The following is a 25,950-nucleotide window of genomic DNA, read 5'->3' on the forward strand; positions in this document are numbered from 1 at the left end:
AGCGTCTTTTAACTTCATGGCTGCAAATCACCATCTGCAGTGATTTTGGAGCCCCCCAAAATAAAGTCAGCCACTGTTTCCACTGTTTGCCCATCTATTTGCCATGAAGTGATGGGACTGGAGGCATGATCTTAGTTTTCTGAATATTGAGCTTAAGCCAACTTTGTCACTCTCCTCTTTCACTTTCATCAAGAGGCTCTTTAGTTCTTCTTCACTTTCTGCCATAAGGGTGGTGTCATCTGCATATCTGAGGTTATTGAGATTTCTCCCGGCAATCTTGATTCCAGCTTGTGCTTCATCCAGCCTGGCATTCCTCATGATGTACTCTGCATATCAGTTAAATAAGCAGGGTGACAATATACAGCCTTGACGAACTCCTTTTCCTATTTGGAACCAGTCTGTTGTTCCATGTCCAGTTCTAACTGTTGCTTCCTGACCTGCATACAGGTTTCTCAAGAGGCAGGTCAGTAAGCTCACACACACTGCTGTATTAAGACTCGAACCCAAGCCTTGGAGTCCAAATGCAACTCCCATCCTCTCATACTGCACTGCCTAGCCCATGTGGACCAGGATAGCATTTTTTGGTGTTTGGAAGCAACAGAAATTATGACATTATAGCTATTTCTTGTGAGGAATGAGAAACTGAGAGGGACCAGTGACAAGAACACTGGATAACATGAGAGAAGAGACTCTTCTAGTGACAGTGAGCTCAAACAGGCTAAGGTTTCTTTTTAACAGGATCTGGGGATAAGTTCCACCTCTGCTGGGCTATGACTTATGCCAGTGTTTCTCCATTAAGGCACCCTTGATGTTCTAAGACTTAAATTCTTTGTTGTGAGGTGGACTGGCCTGAGTGCTGTTGGTTGTTTACCACCGTCCCTGGCCTCTATCCACCACGTGCCAGAAGCACACCTCCTCCACCCCACCCTTCCCATGTGACAACCCCAAATGTCTCCAGACGTTGTCCAACTTCCCTTGGGAGGCAAAAATTCAAGAATCCCTGACCTAGCCAGTCAATTTTGATTAGTTTCCAGAAAAGCAGTGGATCTTTAAAGAGCACAGTGGGCAGTTAATAGGAAACACAAAGGAAAGAAATCAGTTACATCTTATGGATTTGAGTTTCTTCCACTAACATTGTGTAACCACCTCTAGTGATGTTAAGCAGGAAGTGGATGGCTGATAGTTAATTCATGTCACTGGTGCTGCGTTTTCAACAATGGGTTTTCATTTTGTTCTATTTATGGTTATTTTATTCAATTATTTTTATTCAGCACCCAGCTTTATAAGTGTATATAATCCTGTTATGTTCTATTCCATTACAGAAGCTTCCTAATAGAAGAGCACATGGTAATAAAATTAAATAAACCTCTTAGCTATTGTATCAGCCTCACACATTTCCTGACCTTGGCTGGATTCAAGAGTCTTGGTGGGGAAGGAGGTTGACAGTGGGTCACTGGAAAGAAAGGCAAAGGTCACCACATCCCAAGACTGGAGAGAAAGATTTGAATACAATTGAAAATATTTTAAAGTGAGATGGCTAGAAATGCTGCCGTCCTCCTACTCCTTCCAAAATTCCATAATAAAACCACAAAACCATTCCTACATGGTGCTTTGAATTAGCTGCAGCAAATGTTGGTTTAGAGAAACTGAAAAAAGAATTCGCATGCTATATTTATATATATGTATAAATATGAATATAACCATGAATCTATAGCAACAATTGCAAAAGCATTTTCAAATGCATGTCCTATGGCGACAGTTTTTGTGCAAGGAAGAGCAGAAAGCATGTTTTGGCCTCAATTGGTGAAGGCACCACAGACAGGTCTGAACAAGTCAGCTCAGGTCTCTAAGTCACTGTTTAGGTTTTCCATGGAAATGAAAGCTCAGGGGACATAAAGTGTTTGTCAGACTCTATGGGTTTGTCACTCTCTTTGAGGCCACTAATATCACTTCTCAAATGATGAGACTTAGCCAATTTTCCTCCCAAAAGACTTGCTCCAAGTGCTTACCAGTGTTGCTTTGCAGAGAGAAGGGAGTCTGGGGTGAATCTGAGGCAGTGATTTCCTGAATGTGAAGACAGTATTAGGGAAATATTGTGTGTGTGCAACCAGACATCACCTGTCTTCCCTGCAGGGAGCTTGTGACAGTTGAAAAAAGTGTTTATAGTGTTTTGAGCTCTCGCTGAGGTGGTACCTCAGAAAGGCAAAGCTTTAATATGCCTTTCTCACGTTTGTCAATTATTACTAGTAAACAGAGGCTGCTTCTGGGTTTCTCAAAGTTCCAAGTTTAAAACTAACCCTTTGGAATTGCAGTTTCCTTTTTTTTTAATCCACTCAGAGTAGATAGTGTGACCTCCTTTGTTAAAGAATAAACCTTCAGAATTTACAACTGATTAAAAAAAAAAAAAAAACCAACACTTTGTAATGTTTGTGAATGACAGAGATGTAGATCAAATGAATTTTCTTTGAAATAGTCTACATGTTCAAAATGAAAGAGGGATGTGGTTGACAACATTTTGTCCTCAAAATTAAATGTTTGAAGGGGAAGAGATCATTTTGCCACATTCTGAGCAAGTCTGCTTTGTCTATTCTCACTTGAGGCTTCTGAACCTTAAGTCTGTAGGATCTAAAAATCACTTTAGCTTAATTTTATTTCTTTTAAATGCTGGAATAGAAGCTGACCAATTTTCCCTAATTAAAGTAATATCTAATCTCCAGTAAGTGTCCTAACATTTAGCAAGTATTCAATAAGTACCATTTTTTTAGAAATTGCTTTTGCAGAGCACAGGCTCTTCTCACAAGATGAGAAAATAGTGACCCCAAAGCATCTGAGTATTATTTAGCAGGAGGAAATGTAGGCCGGTGGACAGAGTGCTTTTCTTTAAATTGCACATGATCTCACAATCCCAAAATACCCATGCTCAGGAAAGCTATGGAAGGCCAAGTGGCAATTTATTCCCAGTCATACATGCCTGATGATTAGCACTATGGATTGCTAGGGCTCAAATGGACCTTTGATGCCACTTTTCAGCCCCTGTCTTCATGGAGTAGGAAGCAGAGCCCGTGAGGGAGAGAAATGACCCACCCAAGGGCATGAAGTTTTTTTCTTACAGCATCTAGTGAGACCTCGCACCTGACATCTGGTCCAGCATCTTTATTCCACACTCCTGCCCAGAATGCTGGGTTCTAGGTATTGCTCACTTTTAAATACTTTTCTGAGATTCCATGGTGGGGAGTGGGGCTACAGGTGGGGGGAGTAAATTAATCAAGAGGGCGACAAATATACTTGCAAAATATTGTTTTTATGTTGAATGTATAATTTGCCTGTTGGTATTTTTATTAGACTTGCAGTCCTTCCTGCTGTTATGCTTTTAAATATGATTCTTTTTGATAAGTATCTATTGAGGGCCTGTTTTAGGCACTAGAGGTGGTGGTGAGCAACATAGACAAGATTCCTGTAGCAAATCCTGTTGGTGCCCCCATCAGGTCCTCCCAGGTCCCACCATCCTGTGCTCGCCCCTGTGTCTTGGTCCAAACGCTGGGAACTCTGCCCCAGGGCTCTCTCCTAGCAGAATGACAAATGGTGGTTGGAAGGTAAATGACACAACTTCCTCATGTTTTGGTAAGAAAAACTCTGAGATGCATTCTACACCCCGTCCCCAAGCACTCAGGGATTTGAGCTCTAGTTGTCCCCAATGTAACCCACTGGATAATATATCTACTCCAGGCTTCTTTCTCTCCCTGTGTCATGGGCTCTCTCCCCTTCTAGTGTTCCTGGATCCTTTCCTAATAAACTGAAGGATTCATCACTATGAATCCTTGTGTGAGAGTCTATTTCAGGAGGGTGGAGTCTCTTCTAAGACAGTCACTGACTTCATGGAACTCAAGTTCTAGTAAAGGATAAAGACAAGAAATAATACCGGAAGTGAGTCAGATCCTTTATTGGTACATACTGAGAAGGAGGGCTCCTGGTAGCTCAGCTGGTAAAGAACCCACCTGCAATGCAGGAGACCCCGGTTTGATTCCTGGCTTGGGAAGATTCCCTGGAGAAGGGATAGGCTACCCACTCCAGTATTTTTGGGCTTTCCTGGTGGCTCAGTTCGGAGAAGGCAATGGCACCCCACTCCAGTACTCTTGCCTGGAGAATCCCATGGACGGAGGAGCCCGGTAGGCTGCAGTCCATGGGGTGGCGAAGAGTCAGACACGACTGAGCAACTTCACTTTCACTTTTCACTTTCATGCTTTGGAGACGGAAATGGCAACCCACTACAGTGTTCTTGCCTGGGGAATCCCAGAGACGGCAGAGCCTGGTGGGCTGCTGTCTATGGGGTCGCACAGAGTTGGACATGACTGAAGCGACTTAGCAGCAGCAGCAGCAGGTGGCTCAGTCAGTAAAGAATCCACCTGCAGCGTGGGAGATCTGGGTTCGATCTCTGGGTGGGGGAGATCCCCTGGAGGAGGGCATGGCAATCCACTCCAGTATTCTTGCTTGGAGAATCCCTATGGCCAGAGGAGCCTGAAGGGCTGCAGTCCATGGGGTCGAAAAGAGTCAGACACGACTGAGTGACTAAACACATGCGCATGTGCACTGAGAAGGAAGGGATGATAGGGAGTGAGAGCGGCTGAGAGAGACTCAGGCTAAAAGGTTGAGGTCAGGGCCCCTCTGAAGTGGGATAGTTGCCCTGAAAACTGAAGGATGAGAGGTGGCTAGCTGTGAGGAAAGCCTGAGCAGAGGATTTGGGGAGGAGGCAGGGAAATGTGCAGAGTGTGCAGAAATAGGAAGGAGACCACTGTGGCCTTTTCCTAGGAGATGGGAGGGTGCGGGAGCCCACATGGTGCAGGACTCTAGTCATCATCAGAAGTTTATACTAGATGTGACAAGAAAGCTTTACAGGGTGTCCAGTGGGGGAATGCAATAATCTGACAGATACTTGAAAATATTACTCTGGCAGGTCTATGGAAAAGAGGTTCAGAGGAGGCAAGAGCAACAGAGCAGGAGACAGGGGAGAAGGTCACTGTAGAAGTCTAACTGGGAGATGACAGATGGTTCTGAGCACCTGATTCAACAGTTGATAGGGAATATAGTTCAATAGAATTTAGATGCAGAGTTGGTGTTTAGTCACTAAGTCTTGTCCAACTCTTTGTGACCCCATGGACTGTAGCCCACCCGGCTCCTCTGACCCTGGGAGGCAAGAATAGTGGAGTGGTTTGCTATTTCCTTCTCGAGAGGATCTTCTCGACCCAGGGATCTGAACCTGTGTCTTATGCATTGGTAGGTGGATTCTTTATCACTGAGCCACCAGGGAAGCCCAGATGTTGAGTACCTATGCATTTAAACTTTTGTCTCTGAAACTATTTACATGTATTTCACTGGTTCTTAGCATTTTGCAGTGAAGTACCTTTTTCAAATCCAAGGAAATATGTGGATTTTCTCTCCAGAAAAATACAGATATACATGAAATGCGATTTTGAATTTGTGAATTGGAATTTAGAGGTCATGGGGTCAGTTAATAACTGTGTATGTGTGCTGTGCTGTGCTAAGTCGATTCAGTTGTGTCAGACTCTTTGTGACCCTATGGACTGTAGCCTGCCACACTCCTCTGTCCATGGGGTTCCCCAGGCAATAATACAGGAATGGATTGCCATGCTCTTCTCCAAGGGATCTTCCCGACCCAGGGATCGAAACTGCATCTCTTATGTCTCCTGCATTGGCAGGTGGGTTCTTTACCAGTAGAGCCACCTGGGAAGCCCCACAATACACATAATTTTTCTTCAAATTTGTCAATTGGAGGTGTTCAGTGTTACTTTTCTTAATAACAGTGAACATAAGTCACATTGGAAATTTGAGGGAAGGGAAAGGATGGAGCCAATGGAGGCTGGTTAGGAGGAATCTGGAACCCTTTGGAACTGTGATTTAACTTAAAGTGAGCCCTCTTGCTGGTCTGTGGAGACGGGACTTATATAAAGGTTGTGTCCTTAAGTAAAAGATTAAGTTAAATCGAAGTGGAAACTTGGCCCCAAACTACATTGTTCTGTGCCCTGTGGAACTGGAATTAATTTGAAGCAAACTATTACTCACTCTGATTATGTGTCAGTTGGAAAGAGAGATGATTGTATCATCAACACAGCGGTCCTTTTCTTTCATTTCCTTTCCAGTGCAATGACCAGTCATCCTAGTTCTTTGTGTGAGGTGACAGGCAGTCCGCTGCTCACCCAGGCACTCTGGAGTGTACTCTGGGCTGAACACTTTCCCTGCAGCCAGGCAGCCCATGGCTCCTCTCTCACCGGTCCTCCAGGGAATGGGTGTGGCCACGAGAAGTTGGACGTGAAGTGCATTTTTGTCAGTGAATCGTGTTTTCCCATGTGCTTCCATCATCACAGCATTAGAGATGCTTTTCTTTGGGGTGGAGGGTGATGAGTCTTGCCTTGAAATATAGAGAAATTTCAATAATAAAAAGAACATTATAAAGAAATTTTAATTGACAACACAGCAAATTTTAATTCCTCCAGAGTTGGAAGAGTTGCTTTCCCTTCTAACATATAAAAACAATTTTTTTTCTGAAACTTACAAATCAAAACTCCATAAATGACATCCTCTTGAGATCAGAACCCTTCTAACAATCACATTTAGTGTTTGTACCATTCAGCACCACAGGGAAGATTAAATTTCTTCCACTTTGCCTGTTTCTCCCTCCTTCCTCTGATTCTCTCCCTTACATCATAAATATTTCTTTTCAGCCCCTAAATTTTAGTTTTCCTTTGAGAGACATTTGAAAAGCAATCTTTATGGCTATTTATTTTATTATTCTGAGTCTCATTTTAGAGCTGTGCTATTTTCTTTTCTATCTTCCTTTTCTCTGGATGAGGAAAAGCTTTCTAGAACTTTCTTCAAGAGAGATGGATTTAATTGGTTAATTTCATAATATAGAGTCTTTGTTGGTCTAGATTCCAAAAGAAGGAGTTCCTTTAATCTTGCTGCAACTATATTTGCTTTTGAAGGAGCCCTTTATGTTGCAGTGAATAAAGTGTCTCTTTATTAAATAGAAAATAAATGAATGTTTGGCAGGACTCTACTCCCAATGGGTGAAACATTGCAGGAAATTGAGAAATTGTTTCTTTTTGGCCTCATGGGAAAGTTTTGCGGTTGACATTTAGTATCATGGTTTTAAGACTACTGCTTAAATTCATCAAGAAAAAGTTGTTGAACAAAGGACAGCTTTTGGAGGGGAGAGAGGTATCAATGTGATAGTGCTCTGCCTGGTCTGTTAAATTTTCCAAGAACTTTGGCATATGGTCAAGGATATTACATTCTCTCTTACATAATAATTGTGTTAATGTTAAAAAGAACTTAGAAATATTTTAGCAATTTAGGAGCAAGCTTGTTAAAAGTTAGCCTCAGTTGTACTCTTTAATCTGTACCTGCCAAAAAGAGTGTTTTGCATGCCCAAAGAAGAAATGCGTCTCAGCTGCAGCCACTAGCCTCTGTTGTCCATTGGACTCTGGGTTCTGGTTAAACTTGGTCAGATCCACTGGCCACCTGATGCAAAGAGCTGACCCGAAAAGACCCTGATGCTGGGAAAGATTGAAGGCAGGAGGAGAAGGGGACGACAGAGGATGCGATGGTTGGATGGCATCACTGGCTCAATGGACATGGGTTTGAGCAAACTCCAGAAGATAGTCAAGGACAGGGAAGCCTGGCATGCTGCAGTTCATGGGGTGGCAAAAAGTCAGACATGACTTAGCGACTCAGCAACAACAACTTTGAGCTCTAGACCTGAGATTCAAACTCTAGATGTCTCCCTCTTAGGTTTTCTCCACATGCTGCTGGTGCTTAGGTGCTCAGTCATATCAGATTCTTTATGACTCTATGAAATGTAGCCCACCAGGCTCCTCTGTCCATGGAATTTTCCAGGCAAGAATACTGGAGCAGGTTGCCATTTCCTACTTCAGGGGAATCTCCCACATAGTTACCTTATTTGGGATTTGTGCCCCATACCCACACTGTGAGTTGAACCCCTAAGCCTATTTCTCTGTCAGTTTTCTTGGAGACATTGGGCAGCATCACCATGTGTCTTGTTGTCTAAGCTCAAGAATATCTTTGTTCATTTCTGATACTCTCCTCTACTTACAATCAATGTCCAAATCCTCTTGATTCCCCTAAATAGACCAGACAGCAGTCCCCATCTTGTCCCTATCTCATTTCCCTACTACCAGGCTCAGGTCATGATTTTTTCAGGCCCTGATTTCTCTAAAAGCCTCCTCAACCAGTCTCTTGCCCTCAGTCTTTCTCTAGTATCATCTTGTTTCTATCCTGCAACCACTTTCTAAAATTAATTTTGATCTTGTTTCTTCCTGGCCTAAGGTTGGTTGATTGGTTTCTAGGGTCTACCTGCAATTTCACCATAGATTCCAAACTCTTGGCTTGGCCCTTGTTTATGTGCCTTGGCTTTTTTTTTTTTTTTTTTTTTTCTCTTTCCAGCTGCATCTGCCCCTTGACAAATATGATTTTTCCCACTCTGATCATAACTGAAGAATTTACAGTGAAAATATACCCCTCTGCTTTTTCCCATTCTTGGTGAATTTTAGTCTGTTGTGAAGAAGCCAGAGAACTCTTCCCCCATAACTGCCCTGCTACCCTGCCTCCCAGATTCAGCTAGATAGCCCTCCTTTGAGTTCCCATATACCCCTGATGTTCTTCTAGGAGAGCTGATCCTTGATCTTAATCTCCTTGAGGGAAGACCATGCAGTCCTTTATTCTTGACTCTTCAAATATGCCTGCTGAAGAAAAAAAATGAGGAATGAATGACTAATTCAAGTGTTTTCTATGTATAAAATTGGATCCTAATTATGACATTATAGTAGTAGTGTTAGTCAGTCATGTCCGACTCTTTGAGATCCCACGGACTGTAAGATCACCAGCTCCTCTGTCCATGGGATTCTCCAGGCAAGAATACTTGAGTGAGTTGCCATTCTCTTCACTTTGGCTGATTTTGATTATTTGGAGGATTGGAAAAGCAATTATGAAAGAAAAAAAATGCTGGATTTGGCATCAGAAAGCTAGGTCCCTGCTCAGTCACTAATAACTATGGCTTTTGCTAAGCCTATCAGCCAGTTGTTCTGAGTCTCAGTCTCTTGTCAAGGAGCAGGGGTTTATTATAAGGTCTGGCTGAGAACCAGGGGAGAAGTCTGTGGTGGGAGAGGAACCTGGTGAATGATAATGACTACACAAATGATATCTGCCTTACTCTCATTCTTTTCATTCCTGTAGTTCTCCCTACTGCACCTATGCCAAACCCCAGCCTAGGACAGGTTTCGGGGGGCGGGTGGTGGGAGTGGTGGTGAATGGTTTCATGTGGCAAAAATGGGAGGCAAGTGTTTGTTCAATTAGTTGAAGACCTACCAATGGCAGGATGGATATCAGAAATGGTTCACCCTTCACTTCCCTTTTGGAAATACACAGTCCACCTTCTTATCCACTGTTGGTGAAAGTAAGACCTCCTGTAGTGAGAAAACAATTAGATAATGTGCATTGAGAACCTTAACAGTATTTCCCCATCTTGACCCAGTAATTCTATTTCTGGAATTTATCTTGAGGGAATGATCTCTAAAAATGGAGATGGGAGCACCTAAGACATACAAGGATATTCCTGGAAGTCCTGGTTATGACAGTGGATAATGGACAATAATCTGAAATGGGTAATCTGTGAGGGGCACTACGGCCTTGCTCTTCAGTGGGTGCTCGGTAAGATAGAAAGATGATTTTGAGAAAATACTCAAGTGAAAAAAGAGTCCAAATATTTAATCCATGATGATAATTAAAACTAAGTAAATCAAAAGAATATAGAAAAACAAAAGTGACCAGTAGGAAAATTCACTCTGTTTTGAAAGAGATTAGTTGTAACTAAGAAACCCATAGGCCTTGCTACACTGAGGACGCAGTAAATGAGGTCACTGTTTTCATGCAAATGAATCTTTCTTTAGCATTGGGTAGAGGCCAGGCCTTCCCTCTACCTTTTAAAACCTGGAAAAAAGCATTCAGAGAAATACCAATCAGAAGTAAAAACTGGCTTACAGCTGAAATTGTAGAATACCAATAAAGGAAAGGCTTAAATGTACTTTTAAAAGATAGCAATCGTGACAACTTTGTAAGGCATTTTTGAGTGTGCAAAGAGTTTTTATATACATTTTTCATTTCCGTGGGCTCTTTTCTTATGTAGCCTTTTATCCTAGCCGCCTGTAAAAATCACTGCAGATCTAAGGAGCTGAGAAACACAGTTTTTACTTATTTGGGCTCCATTCTCTTTATCAGACATACTTGGGGCTCCATTACCTTGGGCAAATTTGGAACAGGGAGGCCTGGCATGCTACAGTCCATGGGATCTCAGAGTCAGACATGACTTAGTAACTGAACAACAAACCCTTTATTGGGCTCTTATCCAGAGATTTCCCTGCTGTGCTGAATTTACTTTGAACACGGAGGAAATTACCTACAAGGGAACAGTGGGGCCCAGGAAGCAAACAGGCTTTCTTCACTTGAGGACCTCCAAACATTTGGCAGACCTTTCCCCTCACATGCCTCTGGAGCCTTGTGCTACAAAGAGGCGCGAAGCTGCTGGGAGCTGCCCACCATCACACAGCAAGTCGGTTGTGGAATCCATGTAGAATTGTGATCCTCTTTCTTCCTCTTGAATCCCCATCCAGCCTGAGTGTCAGTTCTCCCATGGGATTTCATGTTCCTTTTTTGTACTGCTTGTCTTTGCTCCAGAAAAGATCTGTTTTTTTTTATTATCTCCCCACATGTCCGTGGTTGAGAACCAGGGTGCGTTTGTCAAATGCACTGTGTTGCCCTCACCCCTGCAGTTCCCTGTTTGATGATTTGATACTTAGGGGAAAGAGAGACAGTGAGGAGGAAAATCTGCTCAGTGCCTTGAACCCTGGGTTTTGGCCATTTTTCGTGAAGACAGTCTCTTGCCGCCTCTTTTCTGATCCTAACCTCCCTGTTCTCAGGACAAGAAATAAATCTTTACACAAAAACCCAAGGGTTTGTTTCCAGGTGTTTGAGGGGAAGTTTTGGTCCCCAGTGGAGCTTTTTGGGGGAGTTTGTTATTTCACTAGGGATAGGACTGAATGCCTCTGGTTTACGCTTCTCTTTCGAAGTTTATTTTATGTTTTGTTGTGGTTTTCAGATTTCTCATGGTTTGGATTTGGGAAAGTAAAATCAAGACAAGGTGTTGGTAAGTAGTTCCTACTTCTTTGGCTAAGCAATGAGTTTGTGTTGTTTAATTAGGATGAAACTGCTTTGACCCTCTTTATTATTACTTTTTGGCCCTTGATTCTTTTTCTGTGATCCCAATTTTTATTTTGCTGAAGCAAGAGGTCTAGAATTTTCCAGAAAAGGAAAATTGACTTCAGTAGATGGTTTTGTATTTTTGACCTCAACTTGTTTTGTCCTATGAGGAAGAGTGAACTGTGATCCAGATCTAGCTTGTGGCTGCATTTTAAAGGTTAAGGGAATAAAATGCGACTGTACTCCAACTCCACGTATAGCAAACAGCTGGCTGAATATTCAAGTCTGGGCAAGCTTGGATCTTAACTTTCTTCCATTGGCCAACATGTAATAAATTTCTGAATTGGGAAATCAGCTGTTCATTTATGACCACTTCTCTTTCAATGCAGGACTCTAACGTCCATACGCTATGATTTGTGCTTGATTGCATTCTGCTCCTTGCATTCAGACTATGTGCCGGCAATTGAAAAGCAGAGTTTGTAGCTACCAAATGAGTGCAGATAATGTATCTCATCACTAGGATTGGAATCAGGTGTGATCTCCTAGGGCCTCTAATTTGTTCAGTATTTTCTATGGGTACAGAGACAATGAACAGGAATTGCTTAGGAGGCATGAAAAAACACTGTCTTTACATCTTGCCTGTGCATTTCCAAGATCTGGCCTCATCTTGACTATCTGTTGGTTAGCATTTATTTTGGTAGCAAAGTTGGTTATAGGGAAAATTGTAAAATAGGAGAAGCATACCAGGGTCAGTCTTCTAGTTCTAAACCATCCACCTATTGTGTGTTCATCCCATCCATACAAAGAAGCCTGTTTCCTTTCCCTTGTCGAGCCTGATAGCAGACCTTTCCTAAAGGATAGTCTTTCTCAGTGTCTGTCCAGTGATCCAAAATATCGCACTGGCTGGGCCCAGAGGTGGCAGACACTGAGCCAGAGGGCCCTGATGGGGGAAGTCATCCTGACCCTTATCTTGCCCCAGGAATTCCAAGACTAAAGCTCTTAACTAGCAAAGAGAAGTGGAATGTGTCAAAGTTGGAACATTAAGTGCAACCAGCTCAGGACTTGTCTGCAATGACCTGGGGCAAATTTCAGATCCAGCTGATCATAGGCGATTTGCCAAGATATTGCCAAGATAGCAGAGAGGAGATTGTTTGCCTGTGCAATCTTGAAGGCCTTTCCAGGGGTTTGTGCTCACTCTGTGTGTGGTTGTGGTGAAGAGGGGAATTGAATCCCACAACAGTGCTGTGAGATGAGGTCTTCCCTCCACTAAACAGCAAATCACTGCAACTATGTGAGTGTTTTCCAGGCTAGTTTGCTCTGTAGAGAGGCGCTTATTCCCTGTAAGCTTCAAAAACCGGGCTTCATCCTTTTAGGCCACAGCTGAGGGAATTCTTCAGAATTGTTCTTTCAGCTACAGTTCATCAGAGGTGCTGCTGCTTTGTAGGTTTTATTATTATTCAAGTGTGTTGAGGCCACAGTCAGGAGATGACTGCCACTGAAAATGTAGTTTGTTACTCGCAGATCCCAAGAGAAGAGGGCAGATCACGCCACGGTGGGGACCATGATGCTGAAGGGGACACGGGGTCCATCAGGAAGCAGAGGGAGTGAGGGTAAAACATAGACAAGAGCCTCTACTGTGGTTTCTGCAGAAAGGAATGGGCGAGGCAGGGTAAGCAGGTTAGAATTGGCTGGGTTGAATAAGGGACCATCCCTAGTTGTCTGATATGTGGCTCTGGGGTGATGGGGCAGGTGGATAGTGGCCTGGAGTTTGATAGCCTGATAAGGAATGTGGTTTGGGGGCACAGATTGTGGATAGGTCGGCTTGTATATGAAACATACTTTTGTAGGCAAGCACTTTATTATCTCTAGGAACTGGCAGTCCCTCCTCTTTCACCAAGGCCCCAGATGTTGAAGCAGCAGAATACAGAAAACAAAAGACATGTTTGATATGGCTATCTGATTAACAATAATCTGTCTCTCTCCTCGAAAGCATGTTGGCCTTGAGAAAAGGAAACTCCTTCTCCAGATGACCTACATCGATTCTTACCAGGGCAAAAAGGTCTCAGCCAGGCTTAAAAATGTCTGTAAAGTCATAAATTCCAGATACATTACTGAGCAGCTCTGGTAAAAGAAAAATGCCTCCTTGTATGTGAGACACAGTAAAATCAAAAGGGGCTAAAAATGTTTCCAGGCATAGCTCCTATTTGTCAGCTCAGTAATTAGAATTATCTACCCCAAACTCAGCAAGCTGCACATACCCAGCAATTTAAAACTTCTTATTAATATTATAAGACATCTTTTCAAGTCCTCCTGTGAATTTCTCACATGCTGTGATGTGCCCCCGATTCTTCTTCTGTCTGTCTTTTCGCAGTGTTTCTTCCACGTGCACAGACACACAACGAGACATCCATGATTTGCACAGACAGGCTGCTGTCAAATTATATAGACATTCATCGTCTCCCCCGAGAGCTTTCCCCTTCCCGACTTTGCTGTGCTCCATTAGATCAAAATGTTCGTATAAAAATGGCTGAAACTCTGCAACCTTGCCAGCTGTATCAATCTTCCAGGATTTGGAACATCAATAATGAAACAAACAGCACTTGAATTAACATGCCACTTGATAAATTGTTGAGGTTTATATGTTGCTCAGATTTGTCAACAGTGACCTTCTGGCAAAGTGAAAAGGCTTTTGAAAAATTACCTCTGGTGCTTTATACCGTTTCTGTGCTCAAAAAATTTCCCTCCAAACAGAGAGCCCATTCCCTTGGGATCTGTTACCTCGGAGTTGGGGGTTTTACTTAGCAAGGCGGGGGAAGGAAAGAGTGTTCTTCTGTGATAGGCGAGAAGCAGAGAGCAAGTCCCTTGGTTGAACTCTTTAACTAAGGCTCTGCTGTGTACATGGCAGATGCTTCAGAGCCTGAATTCCTGGAGGAATTTCAACATTGTCTTCTAAGTATCAACCTCCTCCAAAATGATTGAATGCTATGGGAATGTGGACAGCCTGCCCTGGGCCAAAAGAGAATCAGAGACAAAGCAACTGGGATCAGTGAATTTCTAATTGTTGCAGGGAATTCAGAAGCAAATATTGCTGGCCTTCTGACAGCATGTGGAGTAACATGACAACTCTTGCATTCTGGGGGTAAATGTGCAGCCTGGAATCTGCTGAGAAATGCCTTCACTGCGCTCTTCCCGGGGAGCTCGGGTAGTAGCATGCTTTGCTAACCTCGAAGGAGGGGACAGCTGAGCCAGGACTGGAGCAAGGAAGCCCATGGAGGGAAGGTCTTATTGACAAGAAGAAGAAACCTTAGCATAGCACATTTCCATTTTCCACCTCTGGGTTTAAGCTCTAGGTGATAGGGGCCTGTCAAAAAGCAAATCATAAAACAGGGATGGTTAAGAATATTAGAAAGAACTTGTCTGTATAGCTATTCTTGGCAGAATTTCCTCTGTTTACAAACACCAGTGAGCTAGGCTCAAGATGAGCACAACCAGTGAGCTTCCCTTGGCTTTGAGTGTTTGGTGGCTTCTAAATTGGCTGTTTGAGAACTTGCTTGCAGAAGTAAGCCAGAGTGTATCATTAAAGGCAACTTAAATACACATCCCCTTGAGAGAATGCTTTTTAAAATTACCTATAATAGCAGTTGGCTGCCTCTTACATAGTTTAAGACAGCTAACTGGGGAATGTCCAGTTGTTATCCCTCCAAACAGTGATAATCCCCATATAAGACAGAAAATGGATTTTGGGGGTTGGGGATGGATTACTGTGATATTTCAGAGGGTATTCAAAAATGTATGATATAACAGCTTTTGTTTCTAGAATTTCTGTGCTTCTTACATAAAAAGTTAAATGTGAAGGAGAAGGTAGAGATTGGATGGAGGTGCTGAGACATCCTGGAGAAGGCAATGGCCACACATTCGAGTTCTCTTGCCTGGAAAATCCCATGGACAGAGGAGCCTGGTAGTCTGCAGTCCATGGGGTCACAAAGAGTCGGACACGACTGAGCAACTTCACTTTCACTTTTCACTTTCATGCATTGGAGAAGGAAATGGCAACCCACTCCAGTGTTCTTGCCTGGAGAATCCCAGGGATGGCAGAGCCTGGTGGGCTGCCATCTATGCGGTTGCACAGAGTCGGACACGACTGAAGTGACTTAGCAGCAGCAGCTGAGACATCCTGGCGGTTGGATGGACACACATGGCTTGCTCAGGAAATAGGCATTCAGGCTTTCATTTCCCTACCACACATTTGTCTTGGCTGCACATTGGATTTTGTCTTCTCTTTGTCTTTCCTCCATATCCTTTTCTTCCTGTATTCTTCGTAGCTTATTACAGTAGCCCTGGCCACTGGGAGCCTTCTTTGGGACCTTGTATCTATTCAACATACTACAGAAACACATGTACTATATGTCTAGGGGACTTTGTCTACTTTTCTTGTAGGGTGTGTCCAACAAGAGCCCCTGAGATCTTAATTGTTATGAAGTTTTTAATGAATGTAGACCTTTGGAAATGTGTTTTAGTTGCAAACATTATGGGTTTAGTGGTCAATGGATGAATTGTTTACATAAGACACAGTAGACTGTATTTATAAGCATATACATTCTGAGATTTTGGACTGTAAAGTTCAAATCTGGTATGAAAAAATGTTATGGTTATTGTTTTAATATAAAGATATCCATGTAATTGCTTTACAATAATATTAGAGCTAAAGGCAAAGCACAGAACTTTGCTATTGGATTGATTCATAATTGCTATGAAAGTATCTTGTAGGCAAAAATGGTGTAGTCTCTGAGAAAGTGAACATAGTAACAGGACAATCCAATGCAATTTTAGTTGACCAGTTGTAAGTTTATTTAGTAATTCATACATATGAAGCAAATTTTCATCAGAAGTTTCATTCAAAGCCTAATAAAGTAACAAAAAGATATCATTTTGCACATTTTACACATGTAAGTGGATGTAGAGGTACAAAAAGGTAAGTGACTTGTCCAAAGAGTGGAGAAAGGATCAGGATCCAATCTTTGAACTCACAGGTCATCTTTCAGTACACTGTACAATAGGAATCCTAGATTCATGCTGGGAATTTCAACGAGTGTTCTAAAGATGTTCAGAGAACAGAGAGGAAAGCTGCATATCAAATTACAGGAGAAGGAAGTACAGAAATTGAAACCCTGATACATTGCTGTTGGAGATATTAAATATGGAAAATAGTTTGGCAGTTCCTCAAAAGGTTAACCATAAAGCTACTGTGCGTGCATGCTTAGTCTCTCAGTAATGTCCAACTGTTTGCAACCCCATGGACTGCAGCCTGCCAGGCTCCTCTGTCCATGGGGATTCTCTAGGCAAGAATACTGAAGTGGGTTGCCATGACCCAGCAATTCCACCCAAGAGAAATGAAAACATATGTCCACACAAAAACTTGTACATGAATGCTCATAGCCACATTGTTCATAATAGCCAAAATTTTAAATAACCCAAATATCAATCAATTGAATTGATCAACAAAAATGTGATATATCCATGCAATAGAATTTTATTTGTCTATAAAAAGGGATAAAGTAATGATGCAGGTTATAATGTGAATCAACTTTTAAAATGTTACACTAAATGAAAGAAGCTGGTCCCCAAACATCACATATTATATGATCTCATTTATATGAAGTATCCACAGTAGATAAATCTGTATAAATGCAAAGTAAATTCATTATTGCCTAGGGCTGGAAGTGGGGAGAATGGGGAGTGACTGCTAACTGAAATGATAAAAATGTCCTAAAATTAGATTGTACTGATGGTTTTACAACTCTCTGAATATGTTAAAGCCTATTGGATTGTATACTTAAATGTGAGAATTTTATATATATGAATTATAGCTCAACAAAACCATGAAGAATTATAGGAGAATATCTGTTTTTCCAACTTCAGGCCCAGCCTCAGTTATCAGCAATGATGATGACTCTGCCAGCCCACTCCATCACATCTCCAATGGGAGTAACACCCCGTCGTCTTCAGAGGGTGGCCCTGATGCTGTCATTATTGGAATGACCAAGATTCCTGTCATTGAAAATCCCCAGTACTTTGGCATTACCAACAGTCAGCTCAAGCCAGACACATGTAAGTACAGCTGTTTATACTTACTGGGCCATTTGCTTCATAGCTGTATCTAGCAGCATGTTTATCAGAGTCCCTGACAAGGATGATTGAGGGGAGGGTGAAGTGAAATGTCTTATGGATTCTTGAGGCTTTGAGCCCATGGAATAGATCATTTAGTTTGTTGATTATGGCATTCTTAGGGTGTGTCTCCTGCTGGGATTGGAACTGTGGGCAGAACTGACTTCTCTTGGGATCAGTTTTCCAAAACCATTTGTCAACATGAACTTGGAATCAAGGCATGCTTATCTTGAAAAAGATAGAGACAGAAACCAGAAGTGTCATTAGAATGCACACACATCAGTCACAGAAGATAAGCAATTGGTGGGATTCAAATTTGGTTTATTGAAAGTCTTTAAAATAATACACCAATGGTTGTCAGGAATGGTCTGTGTTGCACACAGGAGGTATCAATTTAAGTAGTTCTAGGTTTTTTGTTCAGTCTTAGTTCTTATCATGAGACTTATTGTGATATCACAATAACAAAGGGACTTCGCAACAGGTGTGCCTATACTGAATTATGTTTCTCAGAACCGGATGAACCCACTAGCCTCTATTGGGGAACTTAAATCTTTCTTGGAGACTCTTATATTATTTTCTGAGCCACTGCTCAACTATAAAGAATGAAGGACAAAGCCTGAAGGACAACAAGAAATAAAACCACAGTGAACAAACAGGCTTATGTCATTGGAACTATAGGCCTTCCCTTAACATGAATAAGGGACTCTGAGGGTCAGACTGTCAGTGGCTAAGGTCCCCTGGGTTCCCTGGCACTGACAAGTAGGTATCTTTTCTTCTGTTTGCATGTTCTTACCCCATCTTACTCTTTTCCTGCTCTTACCTGTCTCAGGTAAGGTAGGACTATTTCAAGGTTAGATTTTGGGGACTGACTTTCCACTGAGAACTCTCATGGATAAGGGGATTTAGCAGTGAGTATTTTTAAAATATCAACAAACATCTGTAATTTCCTCCTATTCATTCAAATTTATCCTGAGGTATGTTTAACAATGGATTTGATTTTGAATTTAATCACTAGGAAGAACAGTATTACAATCTTGTAATATGTGAGACCCCACCACAGATTTCAGTTGAATTTGTAATATGACAAGATAAATAGAATAGCATATATGAAAAATACTGAGCTCCTTGGAATAAAAAGTATTATTTGAAATTAAGATATTATTAACCTAATATTATAATTATGGTGTAAACAAGATGTGTGGAGGCCTTGCTTAGAATGTGTATTCTTTGTTGAGATAAGCATCCCCCAACAGTTCTTGAAATGCCCTGCATGCATAACAGTGAAATAATAAAGCAATGCAAGACACTGTAATGAGAGAATCTGTCATCATTTTGATTGTCATCACTAGGAACAGAGTATTTTGACCCCCCACCCCCACCGCCCCCATCACCACTACCAGTACCACGCTGTATGATATACTTCAGTTAACCAGAGGCTACATTATAATTGAGGTTGACTAAAATTAAACTGTACTAAAAAAATTTGCTTTTGCCAATGGAGAAAAGTTAAAGCTGAATAATCAAGTGGGTAGCATTAGTCCAACAAGTCCAATAAGAGAAAATGAACCAATGATCAAGGAAACAAACAAACATGTGCTATAGAATCAAATAGGCTAGATGGCTTCTGAGTCTGTGGTTCTTTCTAAATGTGCTTTCTTTCCTTCCAAATCCCACAAGAAAATTTCTAAAGGTTATTTCCTTAGTCTAGCATCCATGAAGGTTTTTACAAATGTTTTTGATTAGACATTTTGGTAATTTTAAAGGAGTTTTGGTTTTACAGCTCAACCACTCTATGCCACTCCCATTTGGAAGGAAATGGAAGAGAGTTGAGGAGACTGGCAGCTTCCCTTCAGCTTCTGTCCTCTACCAGAGGGCTCCAGACCATTGGTTTTTCATTATAAACTCTAGTCCTTCAGTCAGCCATCCTGACTGGTTCTGTGTTCTCAATCGCTTAGCATCTTATACTAGCAGAAATTTTCTTTCTTTCAAGCATCAAGCCATATGCTCTTTCATGATTTTAAGAACACTTAAAATAACACATTTTCCATAAATTGTTTTTCAAAGAAATGGGAATGAAGAAGCAATTTACTTCTCTTCTCTCTACTTTTTCTTAAATGTCATTCTTTACTCCATATTTTTTTCCTTTATCTTCAACGTGTCTGATGCCTTTTGTGAAGCCCTGGGTGTTACCACTCTGGTATATGTTTCTGTAGTCTTGATATATGGCAAAACCAATACAATATTGTAAAGTTAAATAAAATAAAATTAAAAAAAAAATCAGGTTAGATTGTAAGCTCCTAGAGAGCAGAAACTATACCCATTGAACTACTTTATGATAGCATGGGAAACTATTTGCCTCTGATGTGGGCCAGATGTTGACCAGATATGGCTATATATTAATGAAATATTAATTACTAGCAGACTTGTAACAAGTGTAAATGACCTTTTACACTGAACCTTTTTCATTGGGTCTATTCTTATTAAACTTACCTACATCGATTTTTAAATGTTGGATGAATTTTTTACATATTAACCAGTTTAAGTAGATTTAGATAGAATTTTAGCAGAAATAAGCCTTTAACAAAGAATCTTTTCTTTGAGGATCCTAATTGTAGTCATTCAGAAATTAAAATATTCAAAATGCATAGATCTGACATACAGAAGGAGAGGGATTTGTTGCTGTAGGCCCATGAAATTTTGGTAGCTTAGTTTTCAGTTAACTTATTCCCTTCAAATATTTTCACAGCTAACCTTTAAAGAAGGGCTCTTCCAAGAAGTTGGATAGGTTACATCTGAAAAACAAATTTAAGAAGCTCTCAGAAAAAGTGTGGAACTTTCCTCATGTGCTTAAAGCAAAATATCACATGAAACATGCAGTCTCTGATGGACCTATCAGAGGCTTGGGTCACAAACCAGCACATTTACTTCTCTTTCCTAAAGCTGCCTGCTATTCAAAGATGTTGGCTTTTAGAATACACGTGTGATCTTACAAACAGTGATCCCATCATATTTCACTGAATTGTAAGAATCTAATGGGGAAAGTGAAGTTCAATTCACCACATATTTATTGACTACCCACAATATTCCTACAATATTAAGAATTGGAAATTGGGTGATAATGATGGCTTGTTCCTTGCCCTCAGCGAGTCTCCTTGGGGAGGCCAATGTTGAAAGACATTGTGTAATTACAAAGCACAAGGTTAGGATAGCTTAGAGCAAGCATCCTAAGCAAGCATCCTAAACCCCAGTGACTTATAGGGTCAATATGAGAAACAGGCTGGATCAGAAAGATGACATGGTGTGGTGAAGATCATGATGGAACACGGGCCTGGTGTTAGCAGATATTCCAAATTTTCCAGAGAGAGCAGGCTTTTTTTTTTTTTTTTTAATGTTAGTTCTCCAAGATTTAAAATCATGAGTGGAACCAACAAAATATATCAGCACAAATCATATTTGGTCCACAATACACCAACTGCTTATGACTTTAAAGATCAATGAATACAAACAGTGGATTTTACAGACAGTGCTCAGAAGTAGCTTGTCCAAAGTGACACAGCCTCCCCGCTTGTGTAACTTTGTTCTAAAAACAAAACAAATGAACCAAAAATCATGATTAAGCCATATTTCTTTAAATGTTGTGTAGTGTAAGATTATTTGAGTGAAGGATGATGCTAAATTATATCCCCCAAAGTACTTTTTCACTCTCAGGAGCTGTGAGAGGTTTTCAAAGTCTAGAGGTGGTTTGCAGGATTTTAGAACAATCTGAACAAGGCTGAATTGCTCCCGAGCACTTTCCAATAGCAAGTCTGTCTACTTTATTGCAGGGCCCAGAGGTTCCCCCAAGACCGCCTGATAATAATTTGGTATTTGGAGGCTCCTGTGTCACTGCAGGAACTAAAGGAGGCTAAATCCATGCCTGATGGAGGAGAAGAGTTCTATGGTTATCTGCAAATTCTGGCCAGACAACATCTTGACGTCACTCCTTAGCTTCCAAAACCTAGCCAAGCAAGAAGTTGCCTTCCCAAGAGAAAGCAGTGTGCTCTAATGACTAAGCCCTCAGAGTGCTATGCCACTTTAACTATAGACCCATCTCCTCGATCAATCAGGATGGCAAGATGGAGCTGAGGAGCTCAGCGACATCGAGGCTGCAGTTGGTCTTTAATTCAACTAGTCTGTGTAGACGTGTCTGAAAACCATGTCATCTGACCACACGGGGTTGTTTCCTAGTAGGACTGACCAACTTGGCTCAAGGGCAGCTCTGCTACTGTCCTCTCCTTGTCTTCTAAGAACATTTTTGACAGGGTACAATGGAAACACAACTTCTGAACTGGAAAAAAAAAAAGAAAAAAAACCCCACTCTAACCAACAATACCCCTGAATCATCAATCTTGGGTTCTTTTGAAGGGTGGGAATGTGTTATAGCTTCCCCTTCAGGAAAAGCAAATGCCATAGACTTGTTGTCATCTCTAGAATTGTGTCTTTCCTAGAGCAGCCTTATAAATTAGCTAGAATCCTAGGAGGAGGGTCTACATTAAATGAGAATTGTCTCTAAATATGTACTGTATGTGTTTGTTCTTACAGCGCATGCCCTCTATGTGTATCTAGGGCTAGTAACTAACTCTCTGTGGAAGATGCAGATAAGGAATTCTGACTTTCCCCATTTTGATTTCATTTCCAATGAAATGGACATTGATTGATTTCCTGCAGAGTGCACCATGCTCCTCTAACTATTATAGTTTGTGTGTGTGTATATGTTTGTGTTTGTGTGTGTGTGTGTGTTTTCCCATTGGTTACATGCTTATTAGGTAACTATGTAGATAAGCACAGATTCATAGACCAGCAAAGACTAAGGAAATAAAACATAATAAAGGGAGGGAGTGTTTTAACAGTAGTTGAAAAGATCATGGAGGGCACCCCTCTTGATCCTCTTAGCTGCCATACCTACACTGTCATTGTGTTACCAGCCAGGGGAGGTAATGGAAGTGGTATTTTTCACAGAACTGCAGAGGTTTTGAACATATTTGTAACATTACTTTGAGTACACCTGAGCAAAAGTTCTGAAGTATATCCAAGACCCCAGGAGCTCGTCAGATCAAGGGTTGAGAGTTATTGGAGGTTATCTTCAAACTTCAGTGCAATCTGTGCCCATGGTCCATTTTGATGGTCCATTTGATAGGGTTTAAAAACAGGCAGAAACAGCTGCTTGTGCACTTTCTTATGTCCTTTGCCTGCTAATTTTGTCTTTCAAAAGTACGTTTGCTTCTGAGTATTTAATTGGCCAAAAGATAGCTGCTTTGGGAACTGTTTATATCCCTTTGAAGGCTATGGCCTGCACTTTAAAAATAACCTAGGTCTATTTTGCCCAGCATGAGTGTTAGGGACGAGAGAATGCAGTTATTTTAGGATCCTTAGAAATTGCTTCGTTTATGGCACAGTGGGCTGACAACCCATCTCATGGGGGTCTTCATGGCACACTGCTCATAGACTTTGTAAAGTCCCAATCGAATTCTGTCTCTTGGTGCCATAGGTTCCCACTGCTAGCTATCACAGTTTGATACTATATTCTCCTTTCAGCTCCAGAGGAGATGGTAAGAAGCTATCAAATAATGTTTTAAGAAAGCAACTTGAGTTCCCTTGTAGAAAGGAAATAAATATATGCTGCATAATTATATGTACAATGTAAGACATGTTAAAAACTCCTCTGAGAAGAAAATTCAAGCACATTTACGACTATGTAAAATAAGAGACTTCATTCTATTAGCGTTTGACCCCTGGGTGATATGACTTGTTATCAAAAAAGAAATATCACCCAATTATAGGATACCTAGACCTCTCAGAGAAAACACTCCATCTTACATTTAATGGCTAAAAAAGGGAAAAAAAACTATTATGGATTTAGGTCACAGAGGCACTCATAGTGATATTCTGATTTTACTTCCACATCATTGACCAATCAAGAGGAAATTATGTACCCTCTCACACACCAGACAGTTCAGTTCAATTTCACCAAATCATCACTGATGTGCTAGAAGCATCCCAGCAGATGCAGGATTCTAGTGTTTATTCTGGATATTTTCCAAAGCCCAGCCCAACTGGAGAGGGGTAGTAGCAGGATGAATCTAATCAAATGCACCACCATTTTGGTTTCCGGTTGGTCACTCTCACATGTGCCAGCAGATTGGGGACTACAACCAGCTCAGCAAACATATGCAGAGGAGCCTCTTATGTTGCTAGGGAGCTCCCGTTACCCAGATGCTTTGAACACTGAGTGCTCCCTGTGGTTAAGTAGAGATGACAGAAGGGGAGTTTTTCTTGGATGTGATGCTCACTCATAGCTCAATCCTTCATGGCAGCTAATGTAACAGAGTGCAGGCTTTCTCTTTGTGAAGTGCAGATTTTCTCTGTCTTAGCTAATTCTGCCAGCTAGAGAGGGTAAGCCACCATGGTTGGGCTTCTTTTCGGATTTGTCATCATGCCAGCTCTCCTTATGGGGTACCGCCATACCGCCCTTCCTTCACTGTGTTGTAGTTTCTTTGTCTGCTCTTTATCATGGTAATTGGTGAGTGTGTGCATGCTAAGTCGCTTCAGTCATGTTAGACTTTTTGAGACCCTATGGACTGTAGTCCCCCAGGCTCCTCTCTCCATGAGATTCTCCAGGCAAGAATACTGCAGTGGGTTGCCATGCCCTCTTCCAGGGGATCTTCCCAACCCAGGGGTGGAACCTGTGTCTCTTACATCTCTTGTGTTGGCAGGCGGATTTTTTTTACCACTAGCGCCACCTGGGAAGCCCCTTGATAGTGGATATTTCTCTTGAAGTATGTAGGATGAATTTGCTCCACACCATGGACAGGAAAGAACTGGAGAGAGATCTACTTCTCATTTCAACCTGATAGCCAACCACAAAAGGCAATCTCCCTCTTCGGGTTTAGCCTCTAGGAGTAAAGCAGCCTCCTGAGATGGAGACAGCAGCCCAAAGTGTTCACAGTGTTCGCTGTCTGAGCCCTCTTCCTTTGGCTGAGAGGATGCGGTGTATTTCTGAATGCCTGAGCTCCCTCAGGGAGGCAAAAGTTAAAAGGTAGTATTTGTGGTCCAAAGGAGAAGGACATGTCAGTATTACAGTAACTGTACCCCACCCCCCAGCCAGGGTTGTGGAGGTTCTTTTAAAACAAGATAGTCTTGGGCAAATCATAATGGATTGATCTCCCTAGTTGGCATAGCTCTGATGATTGATTTCTGCTAGTAAGACAGAATTAAGTCTTCATTCACCAAAATGCCTTCAGAGTCCCTAAAATGCAATTCTTTAAAAATAAATACTATAGGTTATAGAGGGAAATTTGGAAAACATAAGAAATAAAGATGGAATAAAAACTTACCTATGATTCTAACAGAGATAACTACTGATAATATCATTTGGATATCAAACTTGGTCATCTTGTGACTGTCCTTTTAACCTCCTATGATATAAAGTCTAATCACTTGAATCCTGGCCTTTATTTGTACTGGGCTTTGTTCATATCTCTGTAGTAATGGGTTGTCTTGGGTGAATTGTGTTGGAAAGTCTGTAGGAAGCTCGCTGGGTGTATTATTGTTGGTGTCAGATCTTTTATTTGCTTGGTTATACGTAGGAGTATCACCTGATATGAAGAGCTCACTCACTGGAAAAGACCCTGATGCTGGGAAAGACTGAGGGCAGGAGGTGAAGGGGACAGCAGAGGATGAGATGGTTAGATAGTATCACTGACTCAGTAGACATGGATTTGAGCAAAATCCAGGAGATAATGGAGGAAAGAGGAGCCTGGCATGCTGCAGTCCACAGGGTCACAAAGAGCTGGACATGATTTAGTGACTGAACAGCAACAACATAGGAGTTAAGACAGAGGTGGGCTGGGCTGACCTTAGCAGGTCAGGTTTCGAGTGACCCTTAATCCAGAGGAGCTCAGCTTTTACAGGGTGAAGGTCACAGAGGAGACAAACCTTGTGTTGTAGGCTGAGAGGACTTGGGGAGCAAAAGGCTCCCTCATTTGCCAAGGAAGCTTGAGTGCCTCAGTTTAGGATCAGCTCTCTGCATGACTCCAGATGTAGCTGACTGCTCAGCTGGAGCAGATGATCACTTTCTGCCTCCTAGTTCTTCACCCTGGCAGGCTAGCTCCTTTCAGAGAGCCAGAAGTCCTGGATCTGAAAGGGTCAGGCTGGTTACATCTGATTTGCTTTCCACTATGTAGAGACGCCTTTTCTTCTGCCCAGGATTCTTGGGCTGTGCAAGGACCTCTGATAAATTGGAGTCTCCCTTTAGATATCCTGCCTTACCTAAACTTAATACAGTCAGTGGGCCAGTAATCTCTTCATGAGATTTCCTCAGGAGTCTTCTCATGAAAGGCTTCCTCTTCTAATGTCTTAAGCATCAAGGCCTAAGCTGGAGTTCTGGACAGAGGACCTCTATCATCAGTATGACATATTGGAGTATTTCAGAGTTGGTCTTTTGCAGAGTCCTATTAAAGT

At 41.7% G+C, this 25,950-nt stretch overlaps 1 protein-coding gene across 6 annotated transcripts in view; it reads left to right on the top strand.

Moving 5' to 3' along the window:
* Positions 1-25,950, top strand: part of NTRK2 (neurotrophic receptor tyrosine kinase 2) — a 400,572-nt gene that overhangs the window by 205,125 nt on the left and 169,497 nt on the right. For 3 of the 6 annotated variants that reach the window (XM_025281959.3, XM_006080618.4, XM_025281960.3), the window contains 2 exons: positions 11,186-11,233; positions 17,206-17,394. In XM_025281959.3, the coding sequence (XP_025137744.1) occupies positions 11,186-11,233; positions 17,206-17,394 (237 nt within the window). Of the gene's footprint in view, positions 1-11,185; positions 11,234-17,205; positions 17,395-21,275; positions 24,129-25,950 lie in introns of those variants that run through there. The other 3 variants (XM_006080621.4, XM_006080622.4, XM_006080619.4) reach the window with 3 other exon arrangements.

Source organism: Bubalus bubalis, chromosome 3, assembly GCF_019923935.1.
Source record: "Bubalus bubalis isolate 160015118507 breed Murrah chromosome 3, NDDB_SH_1, whole genome shotgun sequence".
NCBI classification, from domain to species: Eukaryota; Metazoa; Chordata; class Mammalia; order Artiodactyla; family Bovidae; genus Bubalus; species Bubalus bubalis.